This window comes from Euleptes europaea, chromosome 16, assembly GCF_029931775.1.
Source record: "Euleptes europaea isolate rEulEur1 chromosome 16, rEulEur1.hap1, whole genome shotgun sequence".
In the NCBI taxonomy this organism is placed as follows: domain Eukaryota; kingdom Metazoa; phylum Chordata; class Lepidosauria; order Squamata; family Sphaerodactylidae; genus Euleptes; species Euleptes europaea.
Window position 1 is genome coordinate 48831364 of NC_079327.1, and position 13741 is coordinate 48845104.

At 43.2% G+C, this 13741-nt stretch overlaps 1 protein-coding gene across 2 annotated transcripts in view; it reads left to right on the forward strand.

The window, feature by feature from the left end:
• Positions 1–4250, forward strand: part of PTCHD1 (patched domain containing 1) — a 72171-nt gene extending 67921 nt beyond the window's left edge. For both annotated transcript variants that reach the window (XM_056861841.1, XM_056861842.1), the window contains one exon: positions 2467–4250. In XM_056861841.1, the coding sequence (XP_056717819.1) occupies positions 2467–4118 (1652 nt within the window). In that variant the 3' untranslated portion in view covers positions 4119–4250. The remainder of the gene's footprint in view (positions 1–2466) is intronic.
• Positions 4251–13741: the final 9491 nt, after the last annotated feature.

Below are 13741 nucleotides of genomic sequence, written 5' to 3' on the forward strand. Positions count from 1 at the left end.
ATATTTTTTATTACCAAAAAAACAGGCAGGATATTTGGTGCCTGCATAAGCTCCTACCTGAGCAATGGCTTCCTATTTCTCTATAATTTGGAGATACATGCATCCAATCAATATATTGTGTACAAAACTGTTCCTAATGCTGGCACAGGACCTCCCCATGTGAATTGCAGTGTACTGATACGCAATACAGAACGTAAATATTAAGTAGCTGGAAACAGTACATCAAGTCAGATGTACTGGATTTAACAATGATATTTATACATGGCTGTGATTCATCTGTTTAGCTGTAACAACTCTGCAGTCAGTGAAGACAGGAGGGTTTGGAGAGAGTCACAGCTTGCCCCAAATATTGATTGTGCTTCATGAATGTTATTTCGCAAAGAAAATTCTAACCAGCATATTTAGAAGGCTCAGCATAGCTATTGCAGCACTGTTTAATGTAGGAGCCAAATACGTTCATTGTGAGTACTGAACTTCCTAGTTTCCTATCAATCTGATACGATAGATCAGCTTTAGAAAGATTAGTGCTTTATCTCAGCACTAAAAATGACCATTTAAGCACTTCTCTTTTCTGGATTACTCAGGACACTAATGAGACAGACATGCTAATTGGGTAAACACAGGATTGGTAGCTCAAAATCTATTACTTTGATGCTAAACTCAGAGGCTTTGTAGGAAAGAGATCTAGTGAGTATCTCAGAAGCATGATGGAATGGGGAAAATCTATGGGATACAGTAATCCCTGGGTATAAACTCTGTAGGAAAGACAGGGAGGGATCTATTGGGGGAGGTGTTGCTTTGTACATCAAAAAAGGCATGGAATCAAATAAGATAGAAAACATCAGGGAATTAACTCCCCAACAGAAGTGATATGGGTGGAAACATTGGGCCTTGCTACTTAAACATGCAGAGGGGTGTACTATCACCCACCTGATCAAACCCTTGAGGTTGATCTTGAGATGGAGAAGGAAATGAAGGAGGTGACTAAAGCAGATAATGTTATGATACTGGGAGACTTCAGCTACCCTCACATTGACTGGGTAAACATGCTCAAGTCATGCTGTAGAAATGAGATTCCTAGACATCATAAATGACTGTGCACTGGAACAGTTGGTCACAACAGTTGGCCAACAAGAGGGGTAGTAGGGAAAGTTTTAATCTTGTGGAGAATATGGAGAATGCACACCATCTTTGTGGTTTCTAAAGGACGTTTCTAGCCCTCATGATGGGTTGGTTGGTTAAATAAGTCCCACACAATTTTGAACCTAGTGCAAAGAATCTAGTTTGCCTTTGTATATCGTAAAGCACACTTCACTTCCTCAAAATTGGACGTTTTTAGTCCTAATTGGATATGGTGTTGGCATGTTTTGAAATATTTTCTCAACCATGACAGCCAGAAACTGGCTTTAAAAAAACAACACCATAGATCCTCAAGCTTCTGCAAGAGCTTTTGCATTCACTATAGCATTAGGAAAATATTTACACGTGCATCCTTACTGCATGCACAGATTTTGCCCTGAGAATTGTTTTGAAAATTAAACAGTTTTGCATAGTATTGATTTATACAGTTATTTTCTGAGTACACTATTGGCATTTCCCTGGTGCAGACTTTTCTCTGCTTCGATGCAAAACAAGGAGAAAAAGGAAACTAGTGATCTGTGCCATGTCTTCTCTTTCTAAGTTCCATTCCATTTTATATAAAATAGTCCTCATGGCTGAGTGCAGTGTTTCATTTCAACATTAATAACATATAGTTTATGTCCTTTTAATTTAGGTAATTTTAAAATCTTCACAGAGTGAAAACATGGCATGAAATGTGCATAATTTAGTTTTAATTTGGATAACAGGTCTTGTTAGCATAATTCTCCTTGGCAATGCATTTGGATTTCTTTGGCACTGAATTCTACTAGCCCTGATTATTATAGCTCTGTTGTTTAAGAGAGCCTTGATGTTGGTTTCCTCTGCAACAGGACAATTGCTTCTCGAGTTAATGTGCTCAAATGCATGTACCTTTGGACATGGATGGATCTTCTAGCAGACATTTCTTGTGGAAGCAGATCTTTCCTGCCTAGGCTCCTGTGATTTCAAAGAAGTGGGGGGGAGGGACTTATGAGAACAGGGAGCTGCTGTGAAGAGGCAACATCAGGTAGAATTGCCTCACTCACTTCTTGCACCAGTGGAGACTCTTATGGTAGAGGAAGCGACACTGGAGGAAAAGAGAGATGGAGGACATGTCACCTGATTCCCCTTCCTCACAGCAGCCTCCTGTGCCACATTTTGCCCCAGCACCAGCTTTTCAGAGCTCACTGGCAGCTGCTGTGGAGAAGGCAAGGCGGGAAATATTTGCATCCAATAGGACCTCTGTGCTTGAAATTCATAGGATCCAATCCATTAACTTTTGTTGATTTGTCGTTGCTGACTAAAACTCTTAACATCGTTAAACAGTGGCTTTGTTCTTTATTCCAGGTCATGGATTATATGGAACTTTTGAAATGCTGTCCTCCTGGAGGAAAACTAGAGAAGACCAACATGTAAAAGAGAGAACAGCAGCTGTATTTGCAGACTCCATGCTCTCCTTCTCTCTCACCACTGCCATGTACCTGGTCACTTTTGGAATAGGTGCCAGCCCCTTCACTAACATTGAAGCAGCCAGGATCTTCTGCTGCAATTCCTGTATTGCAATTTTCTTCAACTACCTCTACGTACTCTTCTTTTATGGTTCCAGCCTCGTGTTTACTGGCTATATAGAAAATAACTACCAGCATAGTATCTTCTGCAGAAAAGTACCAAAGCCAGAGGTATTGCAAGAGAAACCTGCTTGGTATAGGTTCCTTCTGACAGCCAAATTCAGCGAGGACACCACAGAGTCAGAGGAGACAAACAGTTATGAAAGTCACCTTTTAGTGTGTTTTCTCAAGCGATATTACTGTGACTGGATAACGAACACCTATGTCAAGCCTTTTGTAGTTCTCTTTTATCTTATTTATATTTCCTTTGCCTTAATGGGCTACCTGCAGGTCAACGAAGAGTCAGACCTTAGTAACATTGTAGCAACTGCGACACGAACCATGGAGTATACTGCTGCTCAGCAGAAATACTTCAGTAATTACAGCCCAGTCATTGGGTTTTATATCTATGAATCAATAGAATACTGGAACATGACCGTTCAAGATGACATGCTAGAGTACACCAGGGGGTTTGTGAGGATATCTTGGTTTGAGAGCTACTTAAATTACCTTAGAAAACTCAACATCTCAACTGGATTACCCAGAAAGAATTTTACTGATATGCTGAGAAACTCCTTTCTGAAAACCCCTTCGTTTGCTCATTTTTCAGAGGATATAATTTTCTCCAAGAAGTACAATGAAGTGGAAGTTGTAGCCTCTAGAATGTTCTTGGTGGCTAAGACAATGGAAACCAAACGAGAAGAGCTTTACCGCCTCCTGGAAACCTTAAGGAAGCTCTCTCTCAAATCTAAGGTTAAATTCATTGTTTTCAACCCCTCATTTGTATACATGGATCGTTATGCCTCGTATGTGGGGGCCCCCTTGCAGAACTCCTGCATCAGTGCTTTATTCCTGCTCTTCTTCTCTGCATTTCTTGTGGCAGACTCTCTCATCAATGTATGGCTCACGCTCACTGTTGCCTCAGTCGAATTTGGAGTTATAGGTTTTATGACCTTGTGGAAAGTAGAACTGGACTGTATTTCTGTGTTGTGCTTAATTTATGGGATTAATTATACAGTTGACAACTGTGCACCTCTCTTGTCAACATTTGTCCTGGGCAAAGATTTCACAAGAACTAAATGGGTAAAGAATGCCCTGGAAGTGCACGGGGTAGCTATTTTACAGAGCTACCTCTGCTATATTGCTGGTCTAATTCCTCTTGCAGCTGTGCCTTCAAATCTGACCCGTACACTGTTCAGGTGCTTGTTTTTGATAGCATTAGTCACCTTCTTTCATTGCTTTGCCATTTTACCTGTGATACTGACTTTTCTGCCACCGTCCAAGAAAAAGAGGAAAGAGAAGAAAACTCCTGAGAACCGGGAGGAAATCGAGTGTGTAGAAATGGTAGATATGGATAGCACCCGAGTGGTCGACCAAATTACAACTGTGTGACTAGTTGTTTATTTTGGTTTTGTTCTTTTCTTTAACCCTAGATCTTACTGAGGGAAGGAAAATCATATTGATTATAAAATGGGGCATGGTTTTCATTTTCAAAATAAAACCAGAAATACCCAAAGTACTGGGCAAGGGAAAAAGAACATTTCTAAAATTGTTTGGCTTCTGTAGAAAAGTACAGAGAAACGTACATGGATTGAGTACAAAGAGAGTGTCAGTTTGGTTGGTACCTGAGATAAGAGACTAGAGGTAGGTTACTAAATCGTACTTGCTGTGTTTACCCTGCAGAATTTGCTGCTGTTGTCCCAACAAATTGAAAGGTCAACTGTCAAGGCTGAAGGAGCATTAAGTGTACATTTTGGACATGCCTTTAGAAAACTTTAGGTACAGCAATAATTCCAGTGAGTCAGCTATTATGGATCTTAGCCATCCCACTGAACTTTCCTTTCTATTGCTTTTTCTTTTTCTTTTCCTGAATGGAAACATATATGCAAGTTTGTAAAACATACAAAAAAGCCAAGCAAATTAGGATACATAATGGTAAACACAGCAATCACTGTCACTGTAGGGTTATGCTGCCGTCGCCTTCTTTTCTGAATTAATAGATGTTTTGAAATGCAATTAATCCCCAGTCCATTTTAAATATAACATAATTTTGTAGCATTTTTTAAAAAGAGTGTATTAATTATATGCATAAGGCACACAGCTACACAAGTCATTCTGATTCTCAGATAAAAATCCATTTCCCTCATGTTTTCTCTCATTGAAGAGATTCTGTTTACCAATACTAGACTTTGTAGCACTAACTTAAACTATGCTAGGAGATCTAACAGCAGCCTAAATAAGGGATATCTTAAGCACCTCTGCCAAAATCCATGAACAAAACCTCAGATGCCTAATTTCCTCAAATAAGAGCCTTCATGCCAGGCCATTCACTGGTAATGCACTCCTATAGGATCAATGAACAGCTTCGCAGAATATGTAACATAGATCACAGTCCCCAATCCTCTTCAATAACTCATGCTATACACAACAGACCCTTAGAAATGAATAGGACTACTAAAGAAGTGGTGACTTTTGAACACTGGCTGCTGTAACGTCCTTTAAGGACGTGTTGTAAGCAGCTACCCTAATAATGAACCTCAATAAAACCCAGTCCTGCCCTGAAAAAATTGTCATTGATATGACATGCCAAAGACAGATAGGCACCAATTTTATAGATAATGTCCCTGCAGTGATTTATGCCAAAGCAGTACAAAAGTTAGAAATCTTGTCCCTTTGGTATAACTTTTTACATTAGCTAAAGCAACGTCAGTGTCTGTGATATGGACACACACAATATTACCTTTCCACACATGCACTTTACTACGTACAAGAAGTTATGATGGACTTTAATAAGGGAATCAACAACCAAATCTTATGCTGCTATTTTAGTTGTGCCACAGCAGATATGAGATGCTTTACCAAAACACTTCCCAAAGTTCCCTCGAGCCCCTGCTACAGGCAGTCATCAGCAGCACAGTATTGCCCCAGTACTGAGAAGGCAGTCCTGGTCTGCCAGCACTTTGCACCTAACACCATTGATCTGCCTCCACTGCTATCTTTTTCTCATTCCAGGGTCTACCTTGAAAAGGCCTTTAAGGTCTTTTATGCATGGGTACTCTGACTCACATTTGCCCCCGGACTGACTCAGTTGTTCCTTGAAGTTATGCATGAGTTTTCCGTCCCTCAGAGTTGACCTCGCGGTCCACCCCACACTCTCTCTCCAGGTCTTCCCAATGCTCTTTTAATGCAATTCTTAGTTCTTCTCCAAGATCAACCTGGGTCAAATCATCTCTACCAATGCCCCCACATGCCCCTGTTCTCGTTTCCTCCTCCCACTCCCACTACACACACTCCCACCCTGCACACTCTCTCCGAGTTTCCCAATGCTCTTTTAACAAGATTCTTAGTTCTTCTCTGAGGTCAAATCATCTCTACCCTCATGCCCCCATTCTCATGCTTTCTCCTCCCAATCCTCCAGCCAGCCTTCAGCTATCCCCTCCACGAAGCCCCGGGAAGCCATTGATACCAGAGAGGTAAGCAGCCACATGGCTGCTTACTTCTCCAGTCCCTGTTGATTGCAGGGGATGGGTGGCTGAGCCCAGTGCTTCCCCACGATCTCTGATCACAGGGGAGAGGAAGCCAACTGCTGGGTTGCCGTCCAGGGCTTAGTTTAGCTTTCTCTCCCCTGCATGCTCCATGATCAAAGGGGACAAGTAGCTGAGCACTGGGCTGCAGCTCTGCCTTTTTTTTTCCTGGTGGCACTTGGGTTGTAAAATGGCCACTCGCTGGGGGCAGAGGGGAGCTGGGGTGGGGGGTGGGGGTGACATTTTTTTAACAATCAACACTACCACTAATTACAAAGCAGCGTTTTCAAGGGGCAGGGACTCAGATGCTTTCGGATTTCTGCTTGTGATTCTGCAGTACTCCTGATACTCCAGGAATTTCTTTGGAGCAAACAACCACCATCCATAGGATTTTGAGAATGTGGATCAGAAAAGTGTGGGTCAAGAGAGCATCCAGCCCAAGGTTAAATTCCCATGCATAAAAGACCTAAATCAGCAGCAGTGTGCACAAGCTGTGCTGGAATAACCTTGTAGCAGCACCCCAATGGCTGCTGTTGATCCCACACATGAAAGGTGGTTGAGAACTCAGATTGAGGCAAGGGGAGGAGTGCTTATGCTGACTTGTATGCTGATACTGGGTTTCTTGTGTCAGTTCCTATTTGCCACAGTAGAGAATAAGACTGAGATATTAATAACACAGTTGAGAACCGAAACCCATTTCTTCTAAGTGAAGAAAATATTTTAGCCTTCAGACAAAACTGGAATGAGCTTTTTTTCTTCAGATACTATAAACTGTATTGTGTACCCAATTAACATTCACTCAAAGGACCTGCCAAGGACCTGAAGTATGCAAAATACCTTTGATAGTCTCATTAACCAAATTGAGCTCCAGGTGTTTTCAGTAGCCTATGGTTTAGACAACCTATGTGGACGAGCACCTATACCATTTGATCAAAATTTGAACCCAGTAACCCTTAGAAGACCAACAAAATTTTCTATGGTATAAACGTTCAAGAGGCGAAGCTCACCTTGTCAGGTACCTGTTGTTGTCCGACAAACTGAGCTTTGACTTATGAGAGCTTATTTCATGAGAAATGTTGGTCTTTAAAGTGCTACTGGACTCAAATTTCTTTCTTCTACTACAGGCTAACACGGCTACCCACCTATACTATTTGATGTAATACATTAGCAAGTTTGCTGAAGTCTAAGAGAGGAGTGGACATGTTCATGAAGGAGAGAGCTATTCATGGCTGCTATTAAAAATGGGTACTAGTCATGATGCATACCTATTCTCTCCAGGAAGTGCTTTGGAACACAGGCAGGACAATGCTGCGGCAGTTATCTGATTTGTGGGCTTCCTAGAGGCACCTGGTTGGCCACTGTGAACAGACTGCTGGACTTGATGGTCCTTGGTCTGATCCAGCATGGACTTTCTTATGTTCTGTTTTGTTTATTTTCAGATATGCATCTTAGTTGTTCTTTCAGCATTGCTTTGCTAGAAGAGGCTTTTGTTGCTGTTTGTCTGTTTGCTATTGCTATGTGTAAAAGTGAAGATGTTTTGTTTCAGTGTAAGATATTTTGCCATTCTTGCCAATGTGTGAGGTATTTAAGCAGGAGACTTTGTATCTCTGCCAAACCTTTCTCCTTTCCAAAATGGAAACACACAAAAATATCATAATGCTTCCACTTGGCAAGTTGTTCTTTGCACAAAACTCTGATGAATATACAGTAGCAACTGGAAGTTGTAATGCAACTTAATTCTTGGCAACCATCAGTGGATAGGATGCCATCTTTTTCCTTTGGCATAGGACATAAACCAGGCAGACTAGTACTCAGGAGAGTACAAACGTAAGTGAACGGGGTCGTTCCCATCTGTGCTCAAACTTTGCAGCAATGATGTCAATGAAACTTGCAGCTACCTGGTCTGTAATAGAATCTGCATAGCTCGTATTGCTCACTAATTTCAGAAGTCAAAGGCCATGTCCCTAAAAAGTTCTAGACCGTGATATAGAACAAGCTTCTGCACATGCTCAAAATAAGCTGCTTCCTTCCAACTCATGGTCATTCTATTCCTTTAGAACATTTGAAAAGTACGAATATACAAATTTGCACTTTTTACATTTCATTTTGTTTTTGTATGTTGTCATTATATACCCTTTTCATTTTGCCCATTTTTGTTGCCTCCTAATTCATTGGTTCCTTTTACACCATTTAATGCCATTTACACATGAAATGCTAACTTTATACAATTAATATAAAAATGGATTTATGATAATATTGCTGTCAAATTTTGTTGGCATGGTGAGAAAAAAGGCAGCTGTAGTTTTAAACTAAGCAGGGAGACCACCGAGGGCAGAGAGACTATGCCCCTGCAAATCCGGGGATTTAGAAACCTCTGAACATGTTCTCCTGAACTGTAACTTTTACACTATACCCTGTTCTAAGTTTATTGAGCCCCTCATACTGAGAATGGGACCCAACAGGGAAAGAGAAAAGAGAAAAGCTCCTACAAGGAGATAATCTCTCAATCACCTCTCAGGTAGCAAAATTTTGTACAGCTGCAATGAAAATTCGTTGCCACAGAGTAGTCTCTTAGTCCAAATGGCAGATGTAACTTGGATGTTATTTATTTATTTAAGTGACTTAAGACTCGGACTGTACATTTTTGTCGGTAAGACCATTTTAGTCCATGTATCTTGTTTTATCTGGCCAAGGGCAGCAAATAAACTATCTATCAATCTAAGCAGGGAGACCCCACGTTAGAAACTAGATTTTTTCTAAACAAAATTTCTAACATAAAATATGATAATGCTATTACTGATGAGCTTTTTGTTGGAGTCTCTCTGCCCTCGGTGGTCTCCCTGCTTAGTTTAAAACTACAGCTGCCTTTTTTCTCACCATGCCAACAAAATTTGACAGCAATATTATCATAAATCCATTTTTATATTAATTGTATAAAGTTAGCATATCATGTGTAAATGGCATTAAATGGTGTAAAAGGAACCAATGAATTAGGAGGCAACAAAAATGGGCAAAATGAAAAGGGTATATAATGACAACATACAAAAACAAAATGAAATGTAAAAAGTGCAAATTTGTATATTCGTACTTTTCAAATGTTCTAAAGGAATAGAATGACCATGAGTTGGAAGGAAGCAGCAAGCTTTGTCCCCATGTTATGCTGGAGTATTGATTGCAGGGTTCCCAAAAAGTATGCATATAGACTCCTTTTTTCCTTTCCTTTCCTTTCCTTTCCGTTTATCCCTTAGAAGCTCCTTGATCAATTGATCTTGAGCAGCATATATCTAGTGTTGGAGGGATATAAGGACTGAAACAAATCTTGTCACTGACAATGTAGCCTTGGGGTCCCCATCGCTTAGTAAAAAAGGCATTATGTCAGACACAGAGGCATTGGATTTGTATGTTAAAAGGGGGGAAATATAGTGCAATCGAAGTTCCTCGTAAAAGCGGCATTCCAAAAGGGCATGAGCTAATGAGTCAATAGAGCCAGAAGAGCAAGATCAGATCCTGTCTGAGTATGGTATATTCAGAATTCTGCCCTGCATTACCATAGAAGGGTTAGCGTTCAATCTAGCCAAGCAAAAAGCTCTACAAAGACGAGGAGTTGTCAGATAATATGTATAGGCAGGCAGACCAAGTGGAGGGGGTATTCCGAAGAACTGGGATGAACAGACGCATATAAACTCTGTGCATGCATTCCAATAAGCACTCCAAAGCTAACCATATTTGCTGATCCAGTGCTGATTTAAGGTAAGCTCCGTCCTCCCCCACCCTTTAACAAATAACAACACACAATATTTTGGAATTGAACTATAACTTTTATATAAGTGAAATAAAGTTGGCCACAACTTAATTAACATATAAACAGCTGTAAGAACATTGGCGTGGCATCTGGGCTGGAAGTACCACTAACTGTCCCCAGTGCAGTTTGATGTATGAATCCTGATCCCTGCGATCTCGCTGGGATGACTAGGAATGGCAGTATTCAAAATCAGGGCGTACGCCACTTGGTGCTTCTCCTGCCATCCGGGAAGCATCAACTGTAGCCACCTCCAAGCTAGACTCATCCTCCAAATCCCTTATGGGGATCCCCAAACTCTGATGAAAGGGGTACGCAGAACGCTTTCCTCCAGAAAATCCAGCCCTATGCCCACCCGGCCACAAAGCAGGGGAGGGGCCATGCCCCCACCCCAGCTGCCGCCAATGCTCCTACAGCTGCAACCACTCAGCAAGGCCATTGTGAATACTAATTAACCATAGGTACTTGCCCCATTTGGACAGATGGACCCCATCCCTCCAAAAGAACACCGGTTGTTGTAACAATATATCCCAATGTGGGACCATGAAAACCCCCAAAGCCTCTACTGAACGCCCAATGGCAGCCGTTGCTCTACGCCTCACAACGTCCACCTTCAGCGACACTGCTCCCTGCCACCATCTCCGTTCCAGCATGTCGGACCAGATTATGACAGTCTTCCTGAAGTGGTCGGTGACCACACGCAGATCCAATGAAGCCATCACCGACAGATCCTTTCCCTTCCGGTGGACAAGGTCATTTTCTCCCAGTTGAACAATAAGCGTGTCCGGAGTGCCATGCCACTGGGCTATCTTAAATAACACAGGAACCAATGCTGGCCATCGCATCCCTCTGCGCCCCATCCAATAGATGTGCACGTATTCATCTAGGCCCAAGTTCCTGCCCCATCCAGATATTGAAGTGTAAATGCCGGCCCAGTGAACAATACTGTGGCCCACCAGCCAAACCCATCTTATACTCCTGGCTGCAACTCGGAAGAAAACATTAATACAACTCTAAGTGAGGTCTAATATAGCTTTTGTAACCTTCCGAACACCATCTGCCGATCTTCTGAATCCGGCCTCCTGGCAACCCCAATCTAGCTGCTACTGTGGCCACCCAATGTGAAATGAATGCGTCCTGAACTCTTCTGTCAGAAGACCCTGCACCGCTGGCCCATACCTTAGAACCCTGATGAACTGGAATCGAGTCAAAAACGTGTCATCTTTGTGAATGAATAATGGTCTAGCCTGGCTAGGCCGCCTCTTCATAAATGGGTGCATGGCTTGCACTGGGCAGGGGCATCCCCTGCGACTGGCCTGTAGATGTACATCCGCTCCTTTACTCCCCTGGTCCGTCTTTGACCACCTTATACGCATGAGCAGCTCCAAAGCAGTCACCCTCACGTCCTCCAACCTGATGGCCCAGTTAGACCTCTCCCTTGCCGACCCAGGCACCAACTCCCTGATTCCTAAAGCCCCATAAAAGGCCAAAGTGTAGGCTGCTGTACATAACGGAACTTCAAAATGAGACCAGCATATGCCTACCAGGCCCTTAATAAGTTCTGACAGGCTGGCCATGCTGAGCTGCCTGCAACAATCCTTAATATGCTGACTCCCTTTCTTCCACCCCTTAACTGCCCTGTGCACCATGAATGATGAGCAAGGGTCATTGTACCCATGGGCCTTACTGAAAATGAAATAGCAGACAGGTGCACCCCAATTGTCCTGGCAGAAAAACCACACTCCTTCAAGTGGGCTAAATAACGCAGAACCGTTTGTTTCAGCACCGGCCACTGACCTGGACCACCGTTCCCCACTGAGAAAGCCAAGAAACGTGTAGCTGCAGATGAGTAAGCCCGACGTGTCGCCGGTGAAATAGACATGTAGACCCCCTAGATTATGGTTCATCTCCAAGAGTCCACAACTCTTCCAGAAACGCTTCTGGTAGAATGTCTGCTTCCAGCTCCAAAGTGCGGAACCTGTCCTGCTGGAGGCGAGATAATGAGTCTACAATGCCATTGTCCACCCCAGGCACGTGGCAAGCTGAAAAAGAAATGTTGGCTGACAAACAAGCTAGCACCAGACGACAGACTAAATGCATGACCCTGCACGACTTTGACGATTGCTTGTTGACAACCTGGACCATCGCTTGATTGTCACACCAGAAGTGCTTGTCCTTGAAGTGCTCTTGCCAGAGAACCACCGCCACTACTAGAGAGGGAATAACTCCAAGAAGGTTATGTCTGGCACAAGACTAGTGTGCTGCCACCGTTCGGGCCACCGTTGTGCACACCATTTCCCCCTGAAGTAAAGCCCAAAACCTACACTCCCAGAGGCATTGAACTGTACCTGAAGTTCCTGCCCCAAATCCAAATGCTCTTGCCAAAGAGCCACCCCGTTAAATTTTCCAAGGAAATATAGCCAAGTGCAAGCATCCTCCTTCATTTCCCGTGTGATCCATATACGGTGATGAGGGACCCTTACTCCCCTCATGGCCCAAGACATGCATGAACAAAACGCCCTGCCTGGGGCAACCACCTTGCATGCAAAATTTAAATCCCCTATCACTGATTGCAACTCCCTGAGTGTACATTTTTCTTGTGTAACAATAATGATAGTAACACTTGTAATGCAAGCAACTTCTCCTCAAGCAAGCGAGAAGATCCCTCCACCAAATCTATTTCATTCCCCAAAAATGTGAGTTACTGGTTGTCCCCTCCGTCTTCTCGTGAGCTAGAGGTACCCCTAACTCATTGGCCATTCCCTTAAACTCCCTTAGCAAAGTGTTGCAGGCCCCTGAGTCCGCAGGCCCCCCAAACGGAAAATCATCCAAGTAATGTGTTACCTTTCATAACCCCATCCTATCCGTGACTGCCCACTCGAGAAATGAGCTGGATTCTTCAAAGGCAGCACAAGCCACTGAGCAGCCCATTGGCATGGATTTGTCGACATACCATGCTCCCCCAAACTGAAAACCTAGAAGGCAAAAATCTGCTGGGTGCACAGGCAGTAGCCAAAAGGCCGATTGGACATCGCATTTTGCTATCAGTGCCCCTGGACCACATGACCATATAATGCCAATAGCTCAGTCGAAGGACTGATACCTTACCGAGCAGAGCTCGGGGGGAGGGCCTCATTCAGTGATTCCCCCTTTGGATGAGACAAATGGTATATAAGATGAAACTCCCCTAGGGCCTTCTTGGGTCCCACTCCCAAGGGGGACACACTCAAATTGGTAAATGGAGGTATACTGAAAGGACCCGCAATATGACCTGCTCTGCATTCTATCTCAATTTTAGCTGCCACTACCCCTGAAAGCTCAGCAGCCTATTTTAAGTTGCCCAAAGTCATCGGGACGCATGGCATGAAAAAAGGAATACGGAAACCTCGCGAAAAACCTTCCCATAAAAATAATGCTGACTTTCTGGCCGGATACCTGGCCAACAGGGGGACTAACACATTCAATTTTACCGGGGTAACAGCCAATCTTCGCAAATCATCTTTACTGTTTGGCAGCTATGTTGTTGCGGTTGGAAGGCCCTCCCTCTTTTTGGTTTGCTGATGAAGAGGGCCTAGCCCTACGAAAGGAGGCCCCACCATTCCCCCCCCCCGCACAGCTTGTCCATGGGTGGGGTCCAAAACACACCTCACACCTGTGCTCAAAGTGACATTTTACCCTTTGGCATTTACCCT